The following is a 26,168-nucleotide window of genomic DNA, read 5'->3' on the forward strand; positions in this document are numbered from 1 at the left end:
TATATATCCTCCCCATTTACACTTCCCAGAAGACCCTCTTAGCCCAGACCTATATTTAAAAAAAACCCAGACCTATTTATAGTATGGTTAGCTTCTTACTAGAGTCATACAAAATACATCAGGCATGTTATCTTTTGTGATATTGTCTATATTCCTAAAGGTAGTTAGTTGCCTCTTGTAGAGCAAAACTGAGATAGATCATCAGCTATTGGCTAGCAGGCAAAAGTCTTGATGGCAAGAGCCAGGGCACTCTATCTCAGGATTCCAGCTCTTAAATGGGAATAATACTTCCTTTTCATTAGCTGACAAGCTGCAGCTCATCAGTCAAAAGCTTAAGGAATGATTATTACTCACTAGCTCTAGCTTTTTGCCTTTCCATACTCTAGGAAAAAGAATTTTGAGGGAATTACCAGGCGAGCCAGGAGTTAGAACTCCTCAATTCCACTACAGAGGGCTTGGGTTCAATTCCTGGTTGGGGAAATAAGATCCCACAAGCTGCACAGCATGGCCAAAAAAGAAAAAAAAGAGAGTTTGTTGACAGTAGGACACATAAAGGCATATATTCATGTGTGTGGATGCACTGCTATTGTTGTCTAATCACTCAGTCATGTCTGATTCTTTGCAACCACCGTGGACTGCAGCCCGCCACGCTCCGCTGTCATGGGATTTCCCAGGCAAGAACACTGGAGTGGGGTGCCGCTTCCTACTCCAGTGTGGTTACATATACCTCACGTATGAGCCCAAGTCCCAAAGAAGATGGTCTTTCTTCATCTAGAGAGAGGTTAGAATGTTGTCATTTAATTGTTGTCGTTTAATTTCTCCTGACACTTAGATTCTTCATTTTTCAACAGGATCTCTGACACAGAATTCTCTATCTTACAGTGGGACTGAACAGACTAATAGAAGACCAAAATGTACTTTGCAAACACAATTTCAGTAAAAATGCTTGATGATCCACCTTGCATATTACCAAGTACTTGAGCCCTTTTAAATCAAATACAGTGGTAAATGACACCAAGGAGCCCAAAACATTAAAATTCAAATAAATTTCAATTGCAGTTGAACAAATATATTATTGCTGCATGAAAAGTTTTAAAAGTAATAATAATAGGTAATATTTATTGAGTGGTCATAACAGGAGGGACACTGTTCTATGCACTTTACATAAATTTTTTCATTTAATCCTCAAAAAACTCTACAAAGTAATTACTAAAAAAAATGAAATTTGAAGGGCTTTTCAACAGTGACTAGATTATATAATATTAAGATAGAAAAAAAGTTTTCAATTTCTCCCTTACAGAGCTCTTAGGTAACACATTTCAGGTCATAGCTGAAGTTCCACTGGTATAATGTATTTCCATTTGTTTCCATTCCTAGGCGTTCCAGTTCCCCCAAGACATGGGAGTCTCTTGATGTTTGGGTCTTCTTGGAGAAAGAAAATGTAAAGTGACAGGTTTCAAATAGACAGAAACAACAGTAGAGTTGTTGCATCAACAGCACGTCCAGCACAACCACAGTCCTTCTGGGATGGCCCCGGGTGGGGCAACACCACTTCCTTTAATTCCCCATCCACAACATTTCCAAAGGTGTGGCAAAGAGGATCCTCACTGGTCGGGTGAAGCATCTCCTTTATTTTCCAAGATCTTGGCAAATCCTAAGAACTATTGTACCTGCAGGAGAGAGAATGGGTTCAAGGGTGGCTGAGTTTAGAACAAACCCAATATAAGTGAGAGAGAAAGAGAGAGGGAGAGGAGGAAAGAGAGAATGGAGGAAAAGGGGGAGGAGAGGAGGGAGGAGGGGAAAGGAGGAGGGGGAAGGAGGGGAAGAAGTGGTGGAAAAGGGGAGGGAAGAAAAGAGGAGGGAGAAGGGGGAAGGAGGAGGAGGAAGGGAGAGGGAAGAGGGAGGAGGGAGAAGGATGTGGAGGGAAGAGGAAAAGAGGGAGAGAGAGACACTTAGAAAAGGAAGAAAAAGTAGTGGCTTCCGCAGACACAAAGCGTGTGAGGAACAGTAATGGAAAATCAAGACTATTCCAGATTTATCACGGCTACCTGAGTTAAGCTTGAGCTCCCGAAGCTAGCGATTGGCCCTAAAGAAACAGATTGCTTGTTCAGACATATTTCTCATCTGGCAAGTTGAGTCAAATGAAAATATTTATACCTGTTCATAGTTACATACCTGGTCCTCTTCATTATCTCATAAAGACCACCATAGTGATTTTTAACTTTGCAAATTGACCCAAAGCTGCCCTTATTTACTTTATCTTTTTCTTCACCACTTAATTCTTTGGAAATGTTCAGAGACATTTAACCCCCATTTCTGTTTGTTTTTACTTTAAAAAAAAAATCCTTTTTGGTTCAAGAACTCTAAAAAAAATCATTAAACTGGGCCAGCAGGCATGAGGTCTGAACGAAGGATAAGAGTAGAAAGAGAGAAAGCCTTTATCTCTCAAAGTTTTCTTCATGGGCGGTTGCTCAGGTAGACATTTCGGAATCACACTGATGTTAAACTTGGAGAGAAGCAGTTTAGGTAATAGATTACTGATCTTCATTCTCCAACTGGAGGCACAAAAGGTCCTAAAAATTTGAAAGCAGACTTTCTTAATGAAACGTTACACTGGAAGATTTGTTTTCTGTGTGAAAAAAAGCAAAATGGGGTTTTCTGGCTCGGTGCATTCTAGTTCTTTCTTTTGAATGTCAGACTTTCACATCCATTTGCTAATGAGAACTAAGAGTAATACTTCATATTTGTAAGTGCTTGACATGCAAGGGAAGAAAGAGATGGTTTCAATCAATCTCTTTTGATTGAAAGAAACAGGCACACTCAAGTTACTTCACAAAATTAATGGTGGAAAGAGATTTAGATGGGGGAAGGGGTGGAGTGGAGTGGGGGTGGGTCGTCACAAGGATACATGGCAGGGACCAGAACTGGAAATAGCCAAGATTGAAGGCACCTCCAAGTGTCTTAAGTGTCTTCGCTTTCTTTCTGTGCGTTGCCTCCATCCTTCTTGTCCAACCTGCTTCCTCAACCTTTACTATCTGTTCTGCCCTTCATAGTTTTCGGTTCCTTTTGGTTCATGGCATCCTCTCACAATCTGACTTTGCTGCCAGCTGGCTTGGTGTTTTAGTTTCCAATTGCCGAATTTCCCAGAAAGGGAACTGATTGGCCCAGATCATCATTTTAAGCTAGTCCATCCAGATGGTTGGCCAGGTCACAGAATGGCTATTTTCCACCAAGTGCCTACTCCTTGGTCTACTCATGTGAGACAGGGAGCAAACACGTAATACAGAGCATTACTGTTTAGAATGAGCCCACAGAAAGGAAGATTTCCTTAGAGGAGGATCTGGATGGGCCAGGCTGAGATAAAAACCTCTAGTTCACCAGCAGATTACATGGAAACCAGTTCATTCATCTTTGTTAGACGAGCTAGTTTCAACCAGTCACAATGGGGTTGGACCATCCTTGACACAGCATGTAAGAGGAACAAGGGTAACTTCTTTCATCTCCCCTCTCCTTCAACTTCAGTATATACACCATTTTACCTCCATGACTAACCACTTGCCTAGGGATCATCAGACTTAAATATCAAAAACATTTGGAATTTCAGCATTTAGAGTGTCAACAAAAGGATTTTTCGAATCCCAGGATCATTCAATTGTTTTATTTTAGAGTAACATGCCAATGGGCAATACAATATTAGAAGAGAGAATAATGCATATTGTTTTTTCTACTCCCATAGCATTGATTTCAATAGTAATCCAGCTACCAGAAATGCCCACACTGTATTTGGTGGACATTGGGAGACCTAAGTCAGCAGACCTCATAGTTTGATAACCTATCACAGAGAATTATTTCAAAGAATAATTACAATATTCTGACTGTACAATGCAAAGACAGGATTGCATAATACTATCTATAAATATGGGCTATAATACTGGCATTAAGCAAATCTGGGTTCAAATCTCAAATGTCTAGTAATAACTCTGACCAAACTTTTAATCCCTATAAATTGTTTGTGAAAATGAAGATAACAATAGCCATTCATGGGCATTTTGTAAATATTAGGTAAGACAATATATAAAGGATATTGTGAAATGACTGGTACACAGTAAGCACCCAGTAAATGGTAGTGGTTGCTTCTATTACTATATCTATTATGATTATAGTATCATTACAGTGGGTGTTGTGGGAATTAGAAAATACAGATTAGAGATAGGAGGATTGCTTTCAAATACTTCAGAGTCTTAAGAGAGATGAAATAGATGTACCTCTTAGAAATGGTGCCTACATTTAACTTGCACATACAGGGATGGAACTCAGTATGGGGGTGGGCTAAGTGAGAAATATCAAGCATGAAATGATGTTAAATGATATTCTTTAATTAGGAAAAAGAAGTCAAATAAGGATAGTCCCTCATAAAAGAGAAAGGAGGCTTGCTCTCAGTATTAAAGTTTATTTGAAAGTCAGTGTTAGTCGCTCAGTCATGTCCAACTCTTTGCGACCCCATGGACTATAGCCCACTAGGCTCCTCTGTCCATGGGATTCTCCAGGCAAGAATACTGGAGTGGGTTGCCATTCCCTTCTCCAGGGGATCTTCCTGACCCAGGGATCAAACCTGGGTCTCCTACCAGGTCTCAGCATGCAGGCAGATTCTTTACCATCTGAGCCACCAGGGAAGCCCGAGGTTTGTTTACTGTAATGTAAAAACTCAGGATTAATAGGAGTTTTATAATTGTAACGGGAACTACATTAAAAGAGGAACTGAAACATCAAGATGTGAGTTGCAGATGGAAAGGACCCACTGGCTGGCATACATGGTAGTCACTGTCATAAACTGTGGACAGTCCACTACTTGGGTTTGCATTTTACTTCCTCAGGGAAGCCCGGATTATGTTAGATTCCCATGCTGTATGTTTCCTTCCTGTGTTTCCCCTACTATAATAATCATTACAGGGACTTCCCAGGCGGTCCAGTGGTTAAGAACCCAAGCTTCCACTTCAGGGGGCACCTGATTGATCCCTGGTTGGGGAATTAAGGTCCAACATGCCACACAGTGTGGCCAAAAATAAAAATACTTATTACATATTGGTGTTACTTGTTTGAAGTCCCTCTTCTCTGGAAGATTATCTGTTATGTAAGACCCCGACTCTCATGTTCCCTAACTAACCAAGAGCCTGGTACTTGTACTCCACAGACGCACGTTGAGCAAATGAACGCATGAACACAGGAGTGAATTTCCATCACTACCACTAAGAGGCGTACAGTTACTCAAAGGAGCTTTCTAAATTCTTTGCTAATAATTCTCTTACCCTCTGTTCTCCATTTTCTATTTATCTTCTACATCAGTGCAGAGATTATACATTAGTCTCTCTATTAAATTGTAAACTTATCTTTTGTTATTTTTTTAATCACCAGGACTTACTACTTGCTCAATATCCAATAAATAAATGAGTGAATAAAAGACTATCTGGACAGCATGTATTTCGAAGCATAGTCTTCCAAAATGCATCTAGCTTTCCAAAATCTTATGAGACGCTGTTGTGATTCCAAGCTGGCAGCTCATGTAGGAATGCCAACACTTTATCTTTGAAATTGCTGTTTGTTGTTACCATTTATATAATTATTGAAAGTTGCTTCTTGCTACCAAGGCAAATTTTACCTTTGCATGAAAATCATTTTACAATTTTAAGACAACTTGGGAACTTTTGTTGGTAAAAATGTATCTACTTTCTAGTTAACAAACTCTAATACATCCAATTATTTCATCCAACAAGCTTTTTCAAGCACTTCCTCTTAGGTTCCAAGTACTTGACATATTCAGATGAATAAAGGCTCATCCTTGAAGACGCTCAAAATCTGTATGTAACTGTCACTTTCAGAAGAGATGAAAATTGAAGTGTAGGCTGTTCCCTTCTTAGGGTCCCTTCAACTATGTGTTGATTTCCTGCAAATTCTTCACAATAGAATAAATACTGTTATATGTTATCTAAGACACTTGAGTCTAAAAAGTATAACTCTTCTATACTCCAATTAACAGGATCCTTCCAAACTCCCTTACTCTAATGTGGATTTTTGTTTTATTCACCCACTTTCCTTTTTAACACCCAGACAACTAGCATATTCCACAATGATCTCTCTTTAAAATACATAAAATTATTTCTCTTAGTTTCCTCACATCTGTAAGAAAGATATTAAGAACTAGGGTGAGTACAAATAGATTAATTTAAAAAAAAAAAAGGAATAGACTCACAGAAGAAATAAGGGAACAAAGAAAACCCGGGCAACTTTGGGGATTTTTTGAGACTAGAGCTGCTTTTACTTTCTCCCTGCCTACTTGCAGATATTCTCCTGCTTCTCCTGTCTTAGTAATCCTGCTTGCACTAGATTCTCATGGAAATTGTAAGACAAAACAAATTCACAGAATTTTAGAGCTTGACTAGGTCTTTGTGATTCTCAGATATGAATTAACCACAAATTTAATGACATTTAAACCTTAGTGTCCATCACTAGCACTGGCCCCTTCCAAGGCTCTTTGGAGAGGCCAGAGAAATGTGTCCACATCGTCATTAATTAAATTTTTTTAAAACAAGCTATTAACCATTATTGGTAAGGACCACACAAACTCTTTGTACTCAAGTTACCTCTTTCAAACTCTCCCTCATGCCAGAGAAATTGGGAAGCCATGGGTATTTTTGTTATTCTAGGTAAGGGGAAGTTGAGATGGAGGTACCTTTAGCTTGTGTTTAGTGGGTTATATATATAGAAAGAGATAATAGTCATTTCAGGTGTGGTTGTTGGTTTTGAGTTGTCCCAATGTAAGAATGGATTCTAGGAATATTTCTACTGCCACCAGGCCAATTCACATGCATCATGTCACAAAGATGTAGGTTGGAAAATGTTTATGATGCATAAGTGTTCTAGGGCACTAGACTAGAGAAAAAAATGAATCATCCTTCTATTTTCTCCATAGAAGACAATATTGCAAAAATCATTCTCATATGAAAAGGAAATGAAAATATACAGCCAAAAATATGGAGGGGGAAAAAGTAATATAGGGTTGTGTCAGGTAGTTGATTGATAGTTTTGTTATTTATTTGGATTTTATGATGTTTATAGTATTTTCAGCTTTTTAAAGTTTATTGATTCCATTTATTAATTTTAAATAAGTATTCACTTTCATAAATAATTTTGCATCCATAGTTTCATATTTTTTTCTTAAGGAAAGTCTCCATATTTCATAAGTTTCAATTTTCCTATAATCTGGATTGGCCCTGACCCCACTTAATGACCCTTCCACATTTAACAGAAAAGGAAGCTGAGGCCCCAGATCACTTAGTTTACAGCACTACTAAACTAAACCTTAGGTCTTCTGACTTTCTGTCCATTGCTACTTCTACAATACGTTACCTTACTTTTGAGAAGTACCTTGAAAATCATTTCGCTATTTGGCAAAACCAATACAATATTGTAAAGTTTAAAAATAAAATAAAAAGAAAATCAAAGATCTTCACAGAAAAACAAAGAGGAAAATAAAAAAGATCTCCTGACCACAGTATACAATAAGAATAAATCTTCATATAGCATTTCTTATATGCAAGACATTGTCTTACAGCGCTTTACATATAACTCCTTTAATCCTCAAAACAGCTGTCTATAACTAAGCCAATATTAATATCTTCTTTTTAGATGACAAAGATTAAGACATAGAAAAGTTAGGTAACTAGACCAATGTCAGAGCATAACATCCTTTGTATTGTGGCAGCTAGCAGCAAACACTTTTTGAGGGCTTGCAAGGTTCTAGTCACTTCCTGAACACTACGGTGCATTGTCTCATTCAGTCTTCACAATCACCCTTTGAGAAAGTACCATTATTACTCAATCTCACAGATGAGGAAACTGAAGCCTAGAGACAGTAAGTGACTTGCCCAAGGACATATATCTAGTAAGGGTCCAAGTCAGCGCTCAAATCCGTATCTGACTCCAAAGCCCAGGCTCTTAGTCCCCACATGATAATGCTTATCAAAGAAAACACTCTCGTGGGCCTCCTACTATTGCCACGTTCCCCTTGGTCCCTTTCTCCTAAAGCTACAATTTGAATGGGAATTTAGACAGAGTTAGAATAAGGAATAAGGTTACCAGTGTAAAGGACATAATAGTCCCTTCTTAGACAACTGTCCTTCCCCTTGTGTGTATACACACACACACACACACACACACGTATGTGTCAGTACCAATGTGTATACACACACACACACGTATGTGTCAGAGTACCAGAGTATTCTTTTTTAAATTTATTTTTAATTAATGTATAATTGATATACATATCGTGATATCCTTTTTGTGAATTTGCATATTTGATATTATTTATTTTCACTAAAAGTATTCCCACAAATATCCAATTATAGAATTTTGACTGAACAGATTGTTATACATACAAATGTTAAAATATTATACAACCATTATTCTGTTTTTGTTTAAAATCCACTATTTTGAGATGTAACTTACACACAGTTAACTGCATAATAAAACTGTACAGTTTATTGCATGTTGACAGTTATGTACACCCATGAAAGTATTAGCACAATCAAGATACATATCATTTCCACAACCAGCAAAAGATTCCTCAGGCCACTTTGCAATCCATCCCTTATTTACTATCACCCAGGCAACTGCATATCATGATATTCTTTACATTGGATCCTTTTCCTCAACTTCTGCTATAGCCAAGAGATGACATGTTTCTTTTTAACTCATGTTCTATGATAAAGTTAAGAGGATCAGTCAGTAGATTAGTAATTTGAGTGCCGGAGAAAGTTCTGAGATGGCAAATCCTTACAAAGGTCAAGAAGACAATGTATATAAAGTGGCAAAATGGAACCCCAGAAGAGTGACAGAGACGTTGGTAAACCTGAAAATGCATGTCCAAATGCAGATAACAGGTGCTGGGTTCCAGCAGATGGTGGCCATATACCAGTACACATCCAGTGTAACCAGATCTAACCATTTTCAAGAGACACCAGAAATCTAGACTTGTTGGTGGGTGGGGGTGCGGGTGGCGGCAAAAATCTCCTACATCAAGTGTTTTTAAGTAATTCAATGTTAAAAAGAACTGTGCTGGCTAACATTTGCAGGCCAAACAATGATAAACCCAGATCTGTAGGCCTCTCCTTTGCAATCTGCTTTCTACAGGGTTTAATGCAGGAAACTCTGGAAGGGGAAGTTAGAAGAGAAAGCTGGCAGAAATCGGGATCTTGATGGAATATTTGTTCCTTGGAAAATGAGCTTCGGTAAGAATAATTTTCCTGGTGGAGGTGGGCGATGGAGAGGGTGGGAGGGGAAGCGGCGCTCAAGCAGAGCCCCTTTTGGATCACATCTTCTTAATTCCTCCTTCGGAGTAGTACTGACTGGTCTTAGGCCCTAGGAAAAATTAGCAGGAATCTAATTAACAGCTCAAAGGGAGCAATCAATTTACAATTGTGTGAAGTGCAAATTCCTTTGTGCACAAAACAAATTACAGTATTTGCAAATTTGTAAATAATGCAGTACTTGCCCTGCAATCTAAGGCTTTGGGTGCCCCCAGGGGAAAGACGAAGAAGTCTGAGAAGGCAAAATATTAGAAAATGACCTATTGTCTCCAGAACTGGAATTTTTAAAATATCTTCAGTAATTTATTTTTTCAATTGAATCCTTATTCAGGAACTATAAAGGGGCCCAGTTCTTAGGTCAGTAGAATGAGAATATCTAGAGAAGTAAACAATTTCAAGTCCAAAAGTCACAGCATGTTATTAACACAGTATCTTCTTTCAAAAGTGCTGAACATAAAAATGTGCCCAACCCTCTCTCCCTATACCCTTGGTTTGTGGTAAGAGCTTTCATTTTATGAGAGATAGCAAGCCTCAGTCATGATCATGATGTTCAGTGTCAAGAAAGACTTGGTGACAGGTAAAGACATGAATCCAATCTCTGCTTTGCAGCAATAGTCATTCTGAACCATTCAATTCACAGATATGTGTTGGGATCCTTTTGTAAGATCCGGTAGCTATTATTAGAGATTAAAAAGAGATGCCCTAGACTTACAGTATATTGAGGAAAATCAGAGTGAAAACTCCATATTTTCTCCAAGATTTTTAAAGCATTTCTCTTAAAATGGGTTGAGCTACGAGCTGGAAGTGAATAAGTGAATGCAGTCCATTCCCTGCCCTACAGGCGTTCACAGTCTAATGAGAAAATAGAATCTGAACCAGTCATATCAGTATTCAGTTTGATGCTAAGGAAAAAGTATAGGAAAGGATGCTTTGACAAATGCTTAATCTACCAAGAGATCTCTCCCCTCTATGCTTATTCGTTGAGTGTGTGAGGGCGCACGTGTGCACTCAAATTGCGTCCAACTCTTCAGGACCCATGGACTGTAGACCATCAGGCTCCTCTATCTATGGGATTTCCCAGGCAAGAATACTGGAGTGGGTTGCCATTTGCTGCTCCAGGGGATCTTCCTGACCCAGAGATTGAACCTGGGTCTCCCCCATTGGCAGGCAGGTTCTTTACCACTGAGCCACCTGGGAAGCCCTCTTATGGTGAGTTGAGTGCAAATTGGTTAAATCTTTTCACAAAACCTTTTAGTACATTATATCAAGAATCTTAAAACATATTCACATCCTTCTGGTTAGAAATTTCATATCTAGGAATCAAAGATGCTGCCAGAAACTTACATGTAAGGAAGTTTATCAGATTATTATTTATAATCATGAGAAATGGGAAATAATCTACATGTTCCATGATGGAGTAATGGTTAAATAATTTATGGTACATCCAAGCCATGTGATTTTATGTACGACTAGGGGAAAAAAAGGTCACACTTGAAAAAATAGTTCAAAACAAGCAAAAATTATTTTTAAACAGTGTAAAATGTTTAATGAAGTATCATTCTCTATTGGTAAATAAAACCTTAAGAAAGGAATGCTCAATATTGGTTGTTAATTTTCACCGCTGTCTTACTTTCCTGAAGTTCTTTCTTGTTTTAGACAACCAGACAACAAAAGGGGTGGGGTTTTTCCTTGCTCTGAACGAAGTTCAAAGAATGGGCTTTTGTTTCCTTCTCTGTAACTAACATGAGGTCCAGGATTTGCAAGTCACTTATTTTCTAAGTCACAGGCTCCTAGTATCCAGGCTGGCTGGGAAAGAAAAAGAGGCCAGGTAAGGGATGGAAAAGAAAGGAAGAGTCCAGAAGCTGAACATTACCCAGAGAGGTGAGAAGAAGGATGATAGAATTGAGGGTGTGAGAACCGGAGGAAAGGACGGTCATTGTGTATTGAGAATGAGTTACTGGATTGGAAAGTTCAGAGGTGGGACACAAACACATATATTGTGGCTCAATAGAAGAAATATTACACATACATGGTGATTCAATAAGAGAAATGTTACATGGTTGACTGCCAAATAAATGACAGTGTAGACAATTAATTTTATAAAATTTTGGAGGAGAGGGGCATCATTTGGTCACATACATGTACATGACCATGGATCAATGAAGAGATTCTTCTAAAACCTCCTTTTAGCAATCTCTGTTAGAAGGTGTAATTGTATGAAGCTGGCCTCTCTTTTCCTGCCTCTCTGGGTTATTGAATAACTTAAGGGACTTCACTGTGAAAGAATTTTAGCTATTAAATAAAAGGAAAGGATATAAAAAGTATATGATAGAAAATAATTTGAAGCTAAAATATTGTTTGAGAAAATTCAATCTCTGCACAAAAATTCATTTCATCCTTTAATTTCAACTTGCCTTTAAAATGTATTCACATAAAATCTGCTTTCCAAGCCAGGAATATAACTCAAGAAATGTACCACTAAATGGGGACACATATGTGTTTCAGTTCTTAGGACAACTGTGCCTTCCTAACTTTCTCCCTGGATTTCTTGGTTCTCTGCATTGAAGTGTATGTAAGTCATTTCTCCCTCTGCGGAATCTTCTTTTTTAGTTTCTTCTAACAGAATGTCATACACCTTCCCCATGCCATTGCTCTCCTAGGCTGTATAAATCCACACAACACCAAGAGAACTTTTGCTATCACTAAACTTTAGCAATCATTTAACTTTAGTTAAATGGATCAACACATTTACCCCACCACATCATTTAGACCCTTTGGGGATTTTCCAGTCTATTTTAATCTATTTAAACCTGACACTGGCAGATTTCCATTTCCTTTGTTCCTTGTGTAGACTTGGTTTATGCTCGTTGGTCTCTAAAAGGGACAGAGAGGGGGCAGCTGTCGAAAAATGAGGAGACTGGCAGTTTTAACCACAGAATTCGGTCTGATAGCTTTGATATGCTAAACTTGCTAGCTCCTCCAAGTGTACCTTTCTGATTTTGCATCACAACACCACACTGAATCCCTAAGGCAACCAGGGTAGTTTTTTAAATTAAAAAAGAAAGGAAAGAAAAGAAAGAAATGCAAACCAGTGAAATCATTCGTGTAAATCATCTCCACAGATTCAATTCTGCCAACTGCAGGCCTTCACGGATCCTCGTACGCTAGCGACCTTTAAGAAAAGCAGAAGCCGAGAATACTGATCGCGTTCTCCAGCCCGAAAACAGGTGATGTCATAACGCACAGTCTTATGTGGTTTCAGCCAGGGCCGGGTGGGGAGCTGGGGTTCCAGTGTGCACGGAACTCGGCTCCAGTGGGCAGAGCAAGCAATCTCTGGGGCCCGGAGTACGCCGGGGAGCGTCCGGCACCAACCAGGCTCTCGCTCGGCACCTGCCTTTGTTCTCACAGGGGAGCAGGTTTCGGGGTGTCTCACGTCGGAACCCGCCTTCAACCAGCATGAGCGCGGCTAGCCGCTCCGGAGACCTTACTCTCCCACTTGTCCGTCCCCCCCACACCCTGCCAGCCTGAGTTTCCCCCAGTTACATCTGCTTTCTCTCCCCAGAACGTGAACACCAAAATCCTGAATTCATTTGTAGCTTTGCAAGAGGCAGGTCTAGCCCAAGAGCTTTAAATGGCAATTTGTTCTCTGAAGCTTCGTTCCCAGGCAGGGCTCCGAGCTCTGCGTTTATCTAACCAGCCGCCCCAGAAGGACTTTGGGGTGGAAGACAAACCTGTCTCTTTGGCCTTGTCGAGCTGGACAAATAAAAGAATTTTCGTTGCTGAGAGACTACGACGAGAAGGGGCTTTAGATGGAGGAGGAAACCGCTAACCCACAGGTTTTGAGTCTTTTGTTTCCCTCTAACCGACTAATGGTGTAAATGTACTTAAACATCTATCCCCCACCCGCTGCCGAAGCTTTAGGTAACTGGTCTTTTGCAAAACAAGGATAAGCGATGCATAAAGTTCTTTGCGATCCTTGGCTGTCAACTGCTACAGGACTGCAGTCTTCTTTCCAGCTAAGATTCTGGGTAAGAAAGAGAAAGCCTAACCACTGCCCTGGTGGATCGGTATGAACGTTTTAGCTCCCCCCACCCCCACCGTCTTTCTCAAGAAATCGGGAAACATTTAGTTGAGTCTTAGACCCTCTAGCGAACTCTAGCTCCCAGCTATTTATCTCATCCCCTCCCCATTTCTGCAGGGACCTAGCGCAGGGGCTGTGTCTGGCCTTAGGGGAGGGGGCTGGGTTTCACGGGGTTATTTGCATGTGACACACCCTCTTCCCCCTATTGGCGGAGCGGCACAAACTCGGTTCCCTCCCACCCGGCTACCGAACTAACCCGCCGTCTCCCTGCAGTTCAGAGCCTCGGAGACAAACTTAACTTGCCCGGAGATTCGAGGCGTCCTCGGCGCCTGTGATTGGCCGGTGCCACGCCCAGCCGACAGCAGCCGCTCATTGGCTGCAGGCTGGCGCCGGGGGGCGTGGCCGGGGCGGCCCGATTGGCGGGAGGGGGCGGTGCCGGGGCGCGGAGGTGGTGAAGGCGCTGAGGCGGCGGGGGCGGGGCCGCGCGGAGGCGCTGAGGCGCTGCGGCGGCGGCGGTGGCGGCGGCGGCGGCGGCGGCGGCGGCTGGTCCTGGCCGGGCGGGGGCGGGGGTCTGCGGGATGGGGGCGGGCGGGACGACGCGCCGCTGAGGAGCCGCCGCCGCCGTCTCCGCCGTCGCTCCGGCAGCCGCCGCGGGGGTCGCTGCGGGCAGTCGCCCGCTCTCCGGCCGTCGCCCCCCCGTCCCGTCCTCCCGCCCCGAGGAGGCTGAGGCTAGAAGCGCGGCCTGCGGGGCGTGTGTGGGGGACAGTCTGGGCCCCGCAGCGGCGCGGGCGGCCGCAGTGACAGCCCGGCCCCGGCCCGCCGCCCGCCCGCGGTGCCCGCGCGCCCGCAGCCGCGATGAACCGCGGCGGCAGCAGTCCGTCGGCCGCCGCCAGCTACCTGCTCTGTACCAACTGCCGGAAAGTGCTGCGGAAGGTACGGGCTCGGCCCGGGGCCATCCCCGAGGGGCGCTTCCTGCCCGCGGCGGCCGAGGGACCCCGGGGCCTCTCCGCCGGACCCCCAGAAGGGGGCCTGAGCCGCGAACGGAGGCTCTAGCCTGCTGGGCTTTTGATTCCTGCCGGGGCAGCGCTTGGCCCCCGGGGCTGGGGGCTTGGGGGACGGCGGTTTGGGGGTGCTTACAGTCTGTCCCTCCGTTCACCTAGCTACCTTGCCTCCCCCCCCCCCAATTCCCGCTCCTCGGGCGGAGGGGTGACGGACCTGTTCGGTCCTTCTCCCGGTGTTCTGGGTGCAAGTCGGTGTGAAATCAGAACTGGTCTGGTCCAGAGGAATCTGGCTTCCTCTCGGCTGCGCCTAACTCCTGCGGGTGTTGTTTTTATTTATTTCGGTTTTACTTCTGCACGCTCTACCCGAATACTCTTCTCTTTTTTTAACCTTCTTTTTGATGGTCGTCTTGTGGCTCCGGGTCGATCCCGAAAGAAACTGGTAAAGCAGCTTGAACTTTATGCCCATGGGAACCGCTGTTCGACGTTACGGTTCCTCAGGCTGGGACTGGGGGAGGTGGAGACGAGGGTGGACGTGAATTGTCCCTTTTTAGCGCTTACCCCCCCCCATCCCCCGTTCTCCTCCAACCCCCGCACCCCGGTGTTGCTCCAGAAAAATCAGACGCGCAGTTTATTGCTTCCCAGAGTGATTGAGAGAAAGTTTACTCCAGTTTTGTTTAGCTCACTTGGTTTAATCGCTCCGTTAAGGGTTGGGGCGGGGGCGGGGGCGGGGGGTGCAGTATGAAAAGATGTCGCTTTAGACCGAGAAAAGCTTTTAATCAGACTTTAACAGCCGCCATTGGGTTATATTATAATTAGCTTATTCTTCTCGAGACTATTTTTACATTTCATTAAGTGGAAACAGTAGTTGAGGTGCTTCTGTTTGTCCAGTACAAATGAATTAAAATTGCTGAGCTGTGCAAATGCGTCGGGACTGAAAGGCTAAGATGAATACGGCACCGTTTTTAGTCAATTTCTTTAACTACAGTTCAATTGAGATTGTTCTTTCTATATTAAAAAAAAGAAAGAAACATGTAAGTAAGCAAGCTCAAATATTTGCGCTCTTTGTCCAAAAACTGTTTTTCTTCCTCTGTGGGTCAGGCCAAGTGCCAATCAAAGTTGTTTTTCAAGCCTCTTTTCCCTGCAGTAGAGCCGCTGCTTTTTTTCTCCCCAGTTTTATTTGAGAGCATGAAGAAAGCAAAGGGATTGCATATTTAAAGTTAATCAAACAGTTAAATGTGCCTTAAATTGTGTTTATCGGGTATGTTTTTCTTGAAACAGATTTTTATTAAATGTGCATGTTGAGTATGTGCAGTTATTTTTTTCCATAAACTCCGGGATCAAATTACAGTTGATACTTGCTCAGCTCATTGTAGGGCAGCTTGTGAGAAATGTAAAGGATCAGAAGTGCAGAGCAGCTTAGTTGAATGTTAACTCTTTCATTTCTGGGCCAGATGTCATCTGAACTTAGCTTTTTTAAAAATGATGATGATGATGATTTTCCAGCTTTAAAAGTGATGTTATGTCTTTAATATGAAAAAAAAAGTTTTTTGAGACACATTTGATTAAAGCCTGGTTTTTAAAAAAAACAGCTTTTTTTTTTTTAAACTGAATAAGGTGGGGGGGAAGGGAAGACCTGTATTAACTTGGAATTTTTTTTTTTTTTTAATGATTCTGGCAATTTGGTAGACTAATAAAATGTTTGGAGGTAGTATTAAATTTCAAAATCTGTTTTTCTTTTGAGAGAAACAAGGCTATGATCCATGACATTTTGCTACCTTTCAAGACATCTTTTTATCTTTCTCTTGTGAACATCGTTCAGTCGCGTCTGACTCTTTGCAACTCTTTGTGAACTATACAGTCTATTGAATTCTCTAGGCCAGAATATTGAAGTGGGTAGCCTTTTGCCTTCTCCAAGGGATCTTCCCAACCCAGGGATCGAACCGGGGTCTCTTGCATTGCAGAGGGATTCTTTAGCTTTTAAGAAATTATTTCTTTTTACCTAGAAGGAAAACATCCTTCTATTATTAAAAGAAAGAATATATGGAAAATGAATATTCACCATTTTCATATCTTATAATTGCTGTGCACATCTATGCCAATTTCCAGTTTTTAGTAACTCCAAGGTATTTAATATTGATTCATGCAGTAGCATGAAATAACTTTAGATGGAAATGGGATTGTTTGAGCCAGTTATGACATGACTTGGCAACATTTGTAGCTTTTTAAGAGTGCCTTAAGTGCTCTTAAAAGATATCAAGTGTTTAGCATTTTAAATTCTTTATCATTCTAAAAATAGCATGTAAGACTTTTCTAATAAAGAAATGGGCTTTTTTTTTTTTTTGATAGAAAGTATATAACTCTAAGCAAAATTCATCTGTAACTCTCAAAATGGGATTATCTGGATTTATCTTGTGTTTTCCACTTAATATTAAGTGTTCAGTAATAACCATGTGAGTCACAGCATTTTGAATTTTAGTTCAGTGTAGTTCATGATGGAAGAATGAAACTCATGCATACCCAGTGTGAATTACTCTTTACTGTATAATCCTCACTAATGATGGGGAAAGAGTCACCTTTATTTATGTAGCATGAGGCCTTTTTGTCTAAGTGGCTTAATTTGTTGCCATGTATTGATTTTGAGGGGGAACTTACAAAAGAACTGGATTCTCCATCAAAGTAAATGATTTGGTTCAACCCAATATCTGAAAATTGAATTCTTTGTTTTATGAGAATCACATTTATTCTTATAAGTACCTTTATAATTTTGATTCAGTATCTTCCAAAAAAAGAGAGACTTCTTCAAGTATTGCATATACCTAATTTGGTAACCTTAGGTCAGTGGGAAGAATGGAGAGGTAAACCAGATAGGTAAAGAAATGAAGAAACAAAACTCTCTTTAAATCTATAACTCCTAATTGTTCTGACTTGCTCTGTTATCAATGAAATAATTCAATAAAGTTTTTGATAAAAAAGGAAATGCTTCTATTTACTTTGAAAAAGTTGATGAGTTCCGAAGTGTATATGTTTTGCTTGAAGAAATTCCACTGACAACTAGATAACATTTCAAAGTGGCGTGCCAATCTACATTAAGAAAGGTAGGTAACTGTAAACCCACACATCCTCCAGTAAATAAAAGGGGATATATGACAATGTATTTTGAGTGTTGAGCAGTTAGTGCTACTGAAGTGAATAAAACTCTGCACATTATGTTAAAAGGGTTTAACATTTTAAAATGCTTAATATGTTTAGGTAGTTCCAGTGATTTTTGTTGTTGTTGGATATTGTACTTTTTCCACTTTGCTTATATATCCATTTATTTTTGACAATTTTTTGATAGTTTTATGAGTGAAGAGACTGGGAAAATAAAATGAGAAATATTAGTTTAAGCCATATGAACCTTATTTTTATAGTCAAAATTGTCAGTTAATGGCAGTTTTATATGGTTCAACCAAAAGAGTGGTATTGCTTTGACTGTGAAATAGTAATCATACTTATTAATCAGGTTTCTTATATACATTTTTTGGATTGTCAAAGTAGGTTTTAGTTTTATCTCAAAAGGAGCCAAGTGGAGAGCAAGCAAGTGAATTTATGACAGCAAGTCATTATGCAGTGGTTTTCAGACTGCTTTTTATGGAGCCCTATGATGCTTCAGTGGGAGAAGGCAATGACACCCCACTCTAGTACTCTTGCCTGGAAAGTCCCATGGACGGAGAAGCCTGGTAGGCTGCAGTCCATGGGGTCGCGAAGAGTCAGACAGGACTCAGCGACTGCCCTTTCACTTTTCACTTTCATGCATTGGAGAAGGAAATGGCAACCCACTCCAGTGTTCTTGCCTGGAGAATTCCAAGGACGGTGGAGCCTGGTGGGCTGCCGTCAATGGGGTCGCACAGAGTCGGACACAACTGAAGCAACTTAGCAGCAGCAGCAGCATGATGCTTCAGTATTCGAAAATGTTTGAGTTGGATTAAATTTTAAGTACAAAATTACAGCTACCCAAGATCATTCATTACAAGACTATTCTTGTGCAGGCCTTGACAGATTTGTTCTGTTCACTTTGTACATGTATTTGAACACTTTTGCTAATAAGACATTGATGAGAAAGACTCTCATTGATTATGAAGGCACAGGCCTTTAGAAAAACCTTCCTCTACATATCTTCTCATGATCAATTTTCTTTTGTGAGAACACAAACAACTTATCAGTAGTTGTTAGTTTATAATTAAACACTTATAAAAGCCCTTTAGTGTATTTATGTGTCTCACAGTTCAGGTTCAATATAAGATTTCATTTATAAAAGGGATGGTACTGCTTCCACAGCCTCTCCACCACCAGATAAATTGTTGTTGTTTAGTCATTAAGTCGTGTCCTGCTCTTTGCAACCCTTTGTAGCCCACCAGGCTCCTCTGTCTATGGGATTTCCCAGGCAAGAATACTGGAGTGTGTTAATTGACATTTTCTTCTCCAGGGGATCTTCTCGACCCAGGGATCAAACCCAGGTCTTCTGCTTGGCAGGTGGACTCTTTACTACAGAGCCACCAGGGAAGACCCCACCAAATAAATTGCTAAAATATAACTACAAATATAGTAACACTGGAAGTCACAAGATATGCTCATCCTTAGGTCTCTGACAGGTCTGTGAGTATTGGGTAACTTAGTTAACTTCTTGGAGTCTAGTTTTCTCTGGAAAATGTAGATCCTTTCTACTTGCCTTGCTGTTTGCTGCATAGCTAGAGAGAGGTAATGTGTGTTAAAGTACTTTGTAAACCATAAGGTACAACTACGAATATAAGAAGGACAAGCCTATGTGTTTTCCCTATTCCTAGAGTAGGACCTTTGTATGTTTTGGCAATATATATCAATACATACTGAGTAATTTGGTTAGTCTTCACTTTTCTGTCTTATCTAATTATTGTCTGCAAATGAGAGGTAATGACATTATGCTTTTAATTAGGGTGATCAACTACTAATTTTTATTTGCATATTTATATTTGTATTCTACCCCTCCCTTTCCTTAAATGATTAATGTGTTTCTGGCATTTCAAATTAAAAAATTGCCTTTTGGACACTTCAGCAGATGAGGGAAATTGGTATTTGATTTGAAAAGACTTAAGAGTTAAGGAAGATTGTGCTTACTAGAATTTGGGGCAAATCTAGGATAAAGCAAAGAATGGTTAACTTTTAATTTAGGAGAAGAGCTAGGGAAATAAAATGCATTAACCTTTTTCTCCCCATGTCTTTATCTTCTTTTTCCCCTTTGAACGGACTGGATTATAACTTATGTTTGTGTAGACCTTGGCTTCCCTAGTAGCTCAGTTGGTAAAGAATCCGCCTGCAATGCAGGAGACCCCAGTTCAATTCCTGGGTCGGGAAGATCTCCTGGAGAAGGGATAATCTACCCGCTCCAGTATTCTTGGACTTCCCTTGTGGCTCAGCTGCTAAAGAATCTGCCTGCAATGCAGGAGACCTGGGTTTGATCCCTGGGCTGGAAAGATCCCCTGGAGAAGGGAAAGGCTACCCACCCCAGTATTCTGCCCTGGATAATGCCATGGACACGACTGAGAGACTTTCACTTTTCACAATTTTTACAGTGCTTTCACATTATCAGTTGGTTCTCACAAACTGAGAAAATTTAAGAGGAATGGACTCTGTCATGCAACTAGTATAAAGTCCATTTAATTTTTAATATGCCTCTAATAAAACTACGTTCGAATTGTCCCCTGCAGTATTGATGCTATCAGGGAACGTCCATCCCAGCTCTGCCAGCTTTAGCATCTGTGGAATGCTTAAAGTCCTGAAACTCTCCAGGTAATAATAGTCAGAAATTTGACTTTTAGCCACTCTTTGACGCATGACTGCAGATCAACTGGAGGGGAAGGAGAAGAGTTAGTTGGCTATTTTTATTATCTCTTTAACTGTTGTTTGGTTAATTCTTGAATGATATAAAGCAGCAAATCTCAAATACAGTCTTCAGACCTTGGGAGTATCCAGAACCATTTCAGAGGGTCTGGGAAGTCAAAACTTTTTTTATGATCGTGTGTGTATGTGTGTGTGTGTGTGTGTGCGTGCACACGTGCATGCATGTGTACGCTCAGTTGATCAGTCATTTCTGACTCTGTGGCCCCATGGACTGTAGCCCATCAGACTCCTCTGTCCATGGGATTTTCCAGGCAAGAATACTGGAGCAGGTTGCCATTTACTACTCCAGCAGATCTTCCCAACTCAGGGATTGAACATGTCTGTTGCGTCTTTTGCATTGGCAGTGGATTATTTACTACTAGTACCCCCTGGGAGGCCCTTTTATGATCATACAAGACTTTATAGCTTTTTTTCACTGTGTAAAAGCAATGGATGTAAAACTGTACTGGCCCCTTAGAATAAGTAAAGGTAGTGGCACCCAACAGTAATCACTGTTAAATTTTGTTAAACCCTGATCCTTGAGTGATGAGAAGTATACTAGGTGTTTTTACTGCACAGCGGTCTAGGATTTGTGTAGTTGTTTCAGTTGCAGGCCAAACTAGCCACTTTTAAAATGAACCCCATTTTTACTTAACACCTGTCAGGCTGACTTTAGTTTTTCAAAATCGTGCATGGGTAAAAGATCCATTCAAAGTACAAGATAGACAAATGAATTTTAAGATAGGAAGTTAAGTTTACTGGTTGGGGTTAAGAGTCCACATTGCAGCTAACCTTTCAGAAGTTCTGCTTGTCGAGTTTTGGTGTAGTATCAAAGCAGAACATTCACAATTATCTTTTGCATCATCCAACTACATATCTGTGTGAGACAAGATTTTCCTTACATACCTTCAATCAAAACCTATCACAACAGATTGAATGTAGAAGAGATATGAAATCTAGCTGTCTTATTTTAAATAGACATTGAAGAGATTTGCAAAAATGTTTTTTAAGGTGTTTTTAAGTGTGGAGGAGTTCCAAGACCAAAACTTTTGAGAACTGCTGAGTCAGTTCCTGGCAGCAACATATGATGCATATGCATGTAATTCTCTGGAGTGACTATGGGAGAAATAAAAGGCTAATACCACTGGCAGAAAGCATAGATAAACCCAACCCAGCCATCTCTGTTCTATGTGGGACTCACTTCCAGATGCTGCCTAGCACTTGTCAGTGATACACTAGAAGCTTCTCTAATACCACAGTACAGATGGTCCTTGATCGAGGACGGTTCAGTACAGTTTTTGTGGTGCAAAGGTGATTGGAAAAAAACTGGAAAAGATTGAATGCAGAAGGAGAAGGGGGTGGCAGAGGATGAGAAGGTTAGATAGCATACTGACTCAATGGACATGAATCTGAGCAAACTCCTTGTGATAGTGGAGGACAGGAGTCTGGAGAGCTGCAGTCCATGGGGTCACAAAGAGTTGGATAGGACTTAGTGACTGAACAGCAACAAAATGTGGTAGACTTTCAGTAGAAACTGTATCTTTGAATTTTGAGCTTTGATCTTTTCTTGAGATAGCCATATGTTTTATGATGCACTGAGTGGAGTTCCAGGTCTGCCATGCGATCATAAACTAACCAACTCACTGTGCAACGTTTTCAGACCCATACAGCCATTCTGTTTTTCACCTGCAGTACAGTGTCTGATAAATTACGTGAGATATTTAACACTATTATAAAACAGGCTTTGTGTTAGCTGATTTTGCCCAACTGTAGACTCAGATGATTGTTCTAAGCACATTGAAGATAGGCTAGGTATATTAAATGCATTTTTGACTTATAATATTTTTCAACTTGCAGTGAGTTTATTGGGATGTATCCCAATAAATGGAGTAAAAGCTTAGACTAGCTAGAGATGATCTTTCTCTAAGTTTTGTGAGCATCCTTTTACCTGGTAGAAACCAAAGATGGACAAAAACAAAGTTCTTTGGCTCTAAAGAAATGTTCTCCTTAGTATTTACTATGCAACAAGCAAAGAATGGTCAGATCCAAAGATAATGGCCATTGTGCTCTAATTGGTCGGTTTTTGGCTGGAGAGGAAATAAAGGCCCTGAGTAGCAAGGTTAGCCTACTTTTCTTGAAAGCCGAGAAGTGTGGGAGAAGCAATACAGAAGAAGGGAAAAGAATCAGAAGAAAGAGGTGTATCAGTGTAGACAACTGATAACTAGATTGCTTCAATAAAGAAAAAGAAAACCACTACAGTAATAGGAGATAGGACAGCTCTAAATGTGGAAGTCCCTAAATATTGCAGCCTGCTAAGGTATAGTGCATTTTCTATTTAGGGTGTGGGTGTGGGGGTGTGATTGGGGGGTTGGTTTACACTGTACACAAAGCTATGGCAGCTGTAATTCAGTGTGGTCTTGAAGGCATGGGCGTAAGGATCTACCTGATTAGATCTGGTAAGGCCTACAAATGATTACCAGTAGCTGACCTGTCCCTTTTAGGCATCACTGTGGTGGGAGTAGGGATAGAAGGAGGAGGTGGAATTCATAATATATAATACATACATTGCCAAACCAAGACATTTAGTCCTGTGTTGCATAACAGTTACCTTAAATCTATAAGTAGCTGCATTATAAACTATTTGAAAATATCTGTCCTGTCCCATCTAAGGGCTTCCCAGGTGGCACAGTGGTAAAGAATCTGCCTGCCAGTGCAGGAGATGTGAGTTCAACCCCTGGGTTGGGAAAATGCCCAGGAGTAGGAAATGGCAACCCACCCCAGTCTTCTTGCCTGGAGAATTCCATAGACAGAGGAGCCTGGCGGGCTATAGTCCATAAGTTACAAAGAATTGAACACAGCTGAGCAACCGGGCACACACACACACATACCATCTAAACCTACAATTAACATGTAGAATTTCTATTTGTTGCTCAGAAGTTTTCTTCAAAACTCTTGTGACATCTCCAAAAAGTCTTTCCTCATCTTCAAACTCTTTTTTTCTTCTGTGGTCTGGACTGCCATGCTGCTCAAGTATACTGCATTTGTTGTATTTTGTGTGTGTGTATATATATATATATATTTCCTCTACTGGGTTGCCTCTTATTTGTGATATAGTTACTGGAAAGCTTGTTTTTAGCAAATATTGGCAGTACATTTATATTGGATACAGTATAATCTAAGAAAATGACAATTATTTTTCTCATTTTCCAGGATATGTCTATTCTTTGTAGCCATACTTTGCCCTCTTTATTAATAAGGTTTATCTGAACACTTTGAGAATTTTAATAACAGAAGTTGAGATTTTCTATTTGTTGCTCAAAAGTTTTCTTCAAAACTCTTGTGACATCTCCACTTTGAGAAGTTGTGACCATGGTCATTTTTGTGACCATGAGAATGTTTCTATTAAATATCATACCCCTTTTTGGAGGGAGTCAGGATGTTAATTCACTAAGAAGATCAGGACACAGCCCTTAGGGACTGGTTCTTCTCAGAAATGTGAAATGGCGATTGCTTTGATGGGGACACATCCCGCACCTCCTGGAGTCAGCTGGAGCTCTCTCAGAGAAGGCTGTTTTAGAGGTATGATCTTAAAACCTCAAGCTTCACAGCAAGTCTTCTCCTGGGGTTTGTTTCACTGGATAATTCTGGCTAAGCCTTTCCCTCTCCTACCACCCTCCCCACCAGGAGTCTTTTACTTTGGGATATTCCAGAGTTGGCTGTGATCTCTTCATCCAGCAGGCAGTCCCTTGGCAACTGTGAACCAGAGACTTGTTTTTGGCCTGGACTACCCTTTAGCTAGCCTTTGCTTTTTAGATCCTCCCAGAAGTCATTTGTTGGTCTATGGAACAAAATATTGACTGCCACTTAAGGAGCACATGAATATTACAGTTTATTCAACAGTGGGTTGAAACACCTTGAATTTTGCTGCTCAAAGTTAGTAAGGAATGACAGGCATTTTGCCTATGTTTCACAAAGAATGTATTGAACATATCCTGTGTATAACAAGTATGGCCATAAAACTGGCTGACTAGAGCCATATTATTTCTTATAACAGGGATTTCTTAAAGTATAGCTTTGAACTACTTGTACTAGAGGTATATGTTTTCATTTCTAGATTTATATTTTATTTTTGCATCTTCTTATGTTTCGAAGATGGAACTTGGCACTTAAATGAAATATCTGTTTCTTTATATGCAGAATTTAAAAGGTCAAATTTACCTCACTAGGAACTAAAACCAGATTTTGTGGAAGATTATGATAATTACCTGAGACTGTAACTCTTAGTTTTGAAATATATTTTATAATATCAACAACAATAATAGCTTCTATTGAATCTCTCGTATGTGCAGTGGACTGTGCTAAGTCTTTAAGCCCTACGTGTGTATTACAGTTAATTGTCACAACAAACCCATAAAGAATTATTACTCATACGTTATGGATGAAGAAACTGGAACTCAGAGAACCTTGGTTACTTGCTTAAGATCATAGTACCAATAAGTGGCAGGCTCAGGATTTGAAACCAGTCTGACTCCAAAACCTGGCTTTTATATACCTATAAACCCTGTATTCCCTTATCCTCCACGTTTTCCTTATCTACAAGACTCAGAAAATGTAAAAATTAACAAAACTTAATAGAACTTGGTTACTAAGAGATTACTAGGAGTGAGTTCAAGTTCGGATATTTTCTACTTTAATTTTACATGAAAAATGTAAATTTTTCTCTATAAGGTTAAATTGAGGTCAAACAGTTTTGACCTATCTAGTTTGCTATTTTATCTATGTAAATCTGTTGTTAATCGTGTGACCATTCTTTCCTAATCCCAGGATATATTTTTCCTAATTTCCTACCAAACTTTGACCCACTCCTTTTGCCAACCAGCCATTCATTAGTTCACTAATACTGATTCATTCAATACTGCTACGATGTCTGTGACAAAAGATGCTGTCTAGGAGCATTTTGAGCTTAAGTATTGTATCTCTTAAAGAGGACCTCTAAGAAACTGTCTCACTTTTTGGTAAACTTTTTGCAGTAAAGAGTTAATCTACAGAGATAAGTAGCATGAACGTTTATTCCTGCTATTCATTTTGGCTTTTTGTGTTAAGGAAAAAATGATGATTATAAAAAAAGCAAAGAAACCCTAGGACTTTATCCTTCCCCTACCATTATCCCTACAATACTGTGTCTCCAGAAGAATTTTTTAGTCTTACAAAGGGTTTATGTTAGGGAGAGGGGTATGTGGGAAGATGTGGTTTTGCTATTTCTTAGTTGAAACTCTGAGAATTTTCCATAGAAACACAGTAAGATATCTAATTTAGTTCCAGAGGACTATTAATATAACTAGTATATTCAATACGCTTTTACTGTTTAGGCAATAAACCTAACCACTAGAGGTAACATCATTTCCAGGGGAAAAAATACATTGTGAAATCTAAGTAACTGCTTCACAGGAGCTATCTTTCCTAATTTGTGTGCTTAACACCAAGAAGGTTAATGATTTAGTATGTTGACTCTGAGGATATTTTTGGCTATTGGTTGTTGTGTCTCATAAGAAAGCTGTGTTAATGCAGTTTTACCCAACATTCAAGTAACAGTTGATGGGAGGGATAAAAATTGGGTGATAATCAGAGTGTTGAGATAACCAAGGGCCACCATCAAGCTTGCCCATCTTTACTCACTTTGTACTCAGTCAGACTGGACCAGAATGGTTCATTACAAGCTGGGTGGCATATGCTGGCATATGGTATGGCATATCACTACCTGCTGCTGCTGCTAAGTCACTTCCGACCCTGTGCGACCCCATAGATGGCAGCCCACCAGACTCCCCCATC

General features: G+C 40.4%; 1 protein-coding gene and 1 long non-coding RNA gene across 3 annotated transcripts in view; one reads left to right on the plus strand and one right to left on the minus strand.

Annotated features, from left to right (window-relative positions):
* Positions 1-1,676: 1,676 nt before the first annotated feature.
* LOC133261667 (uncharacterized) lies at positions 1,677-14,002 on the minus strand. Its single transcript, XR_009741073.1, has 3 exons — positions 13,094-14,002; positions 12,452-12,534; positions 1,677-9,414 (listed from the first exon to the last, which is right to left on the minus strand). It is a non-coding gene; the product is annotated as an uncharacterized LOC133261667 (long non-coding RNA).
* A 28-nt stretch (positions 14,003-14,030) lies between these two features.
* SESN3 (sestrin 3) overlaps positions 14,031-26,168 on the plus strand; it is a 79,368-nt gene continuing 67,230 nt past the window's right edge. The window contains exon 1 of one of the 2 annotated variants that reach the window (XM_061440172.1): positions 14,031-14,376. In XM_061440172.1, the coding sequence (XP_061296156.1) occupies positions 14,299-14,376 (78 nt within the window). In that variant the 5' untranslated portion in view covers positions 14,031-14,298. The remainder of the gene's footprint in view (positions 14,377-26,168) is intronic. The other variant, XM_061440171.1, reaches the window with a different exon arrangement.

This window comes from Bos javanicus, chromosome 15 (assembly GCF_032452875.1).
Source record: "Bos javanicus breed banteng chromosome 15, ARS-OSU_banteng_1.0, whole genome shotgun sequence".
NCBI classification, from domain to species: domain Eukaryota; kingdom Metazoa; phylum Chordata; class Mammalia; order Artiodactyla; family Bovidae; genus Bos; species Bos javanicus.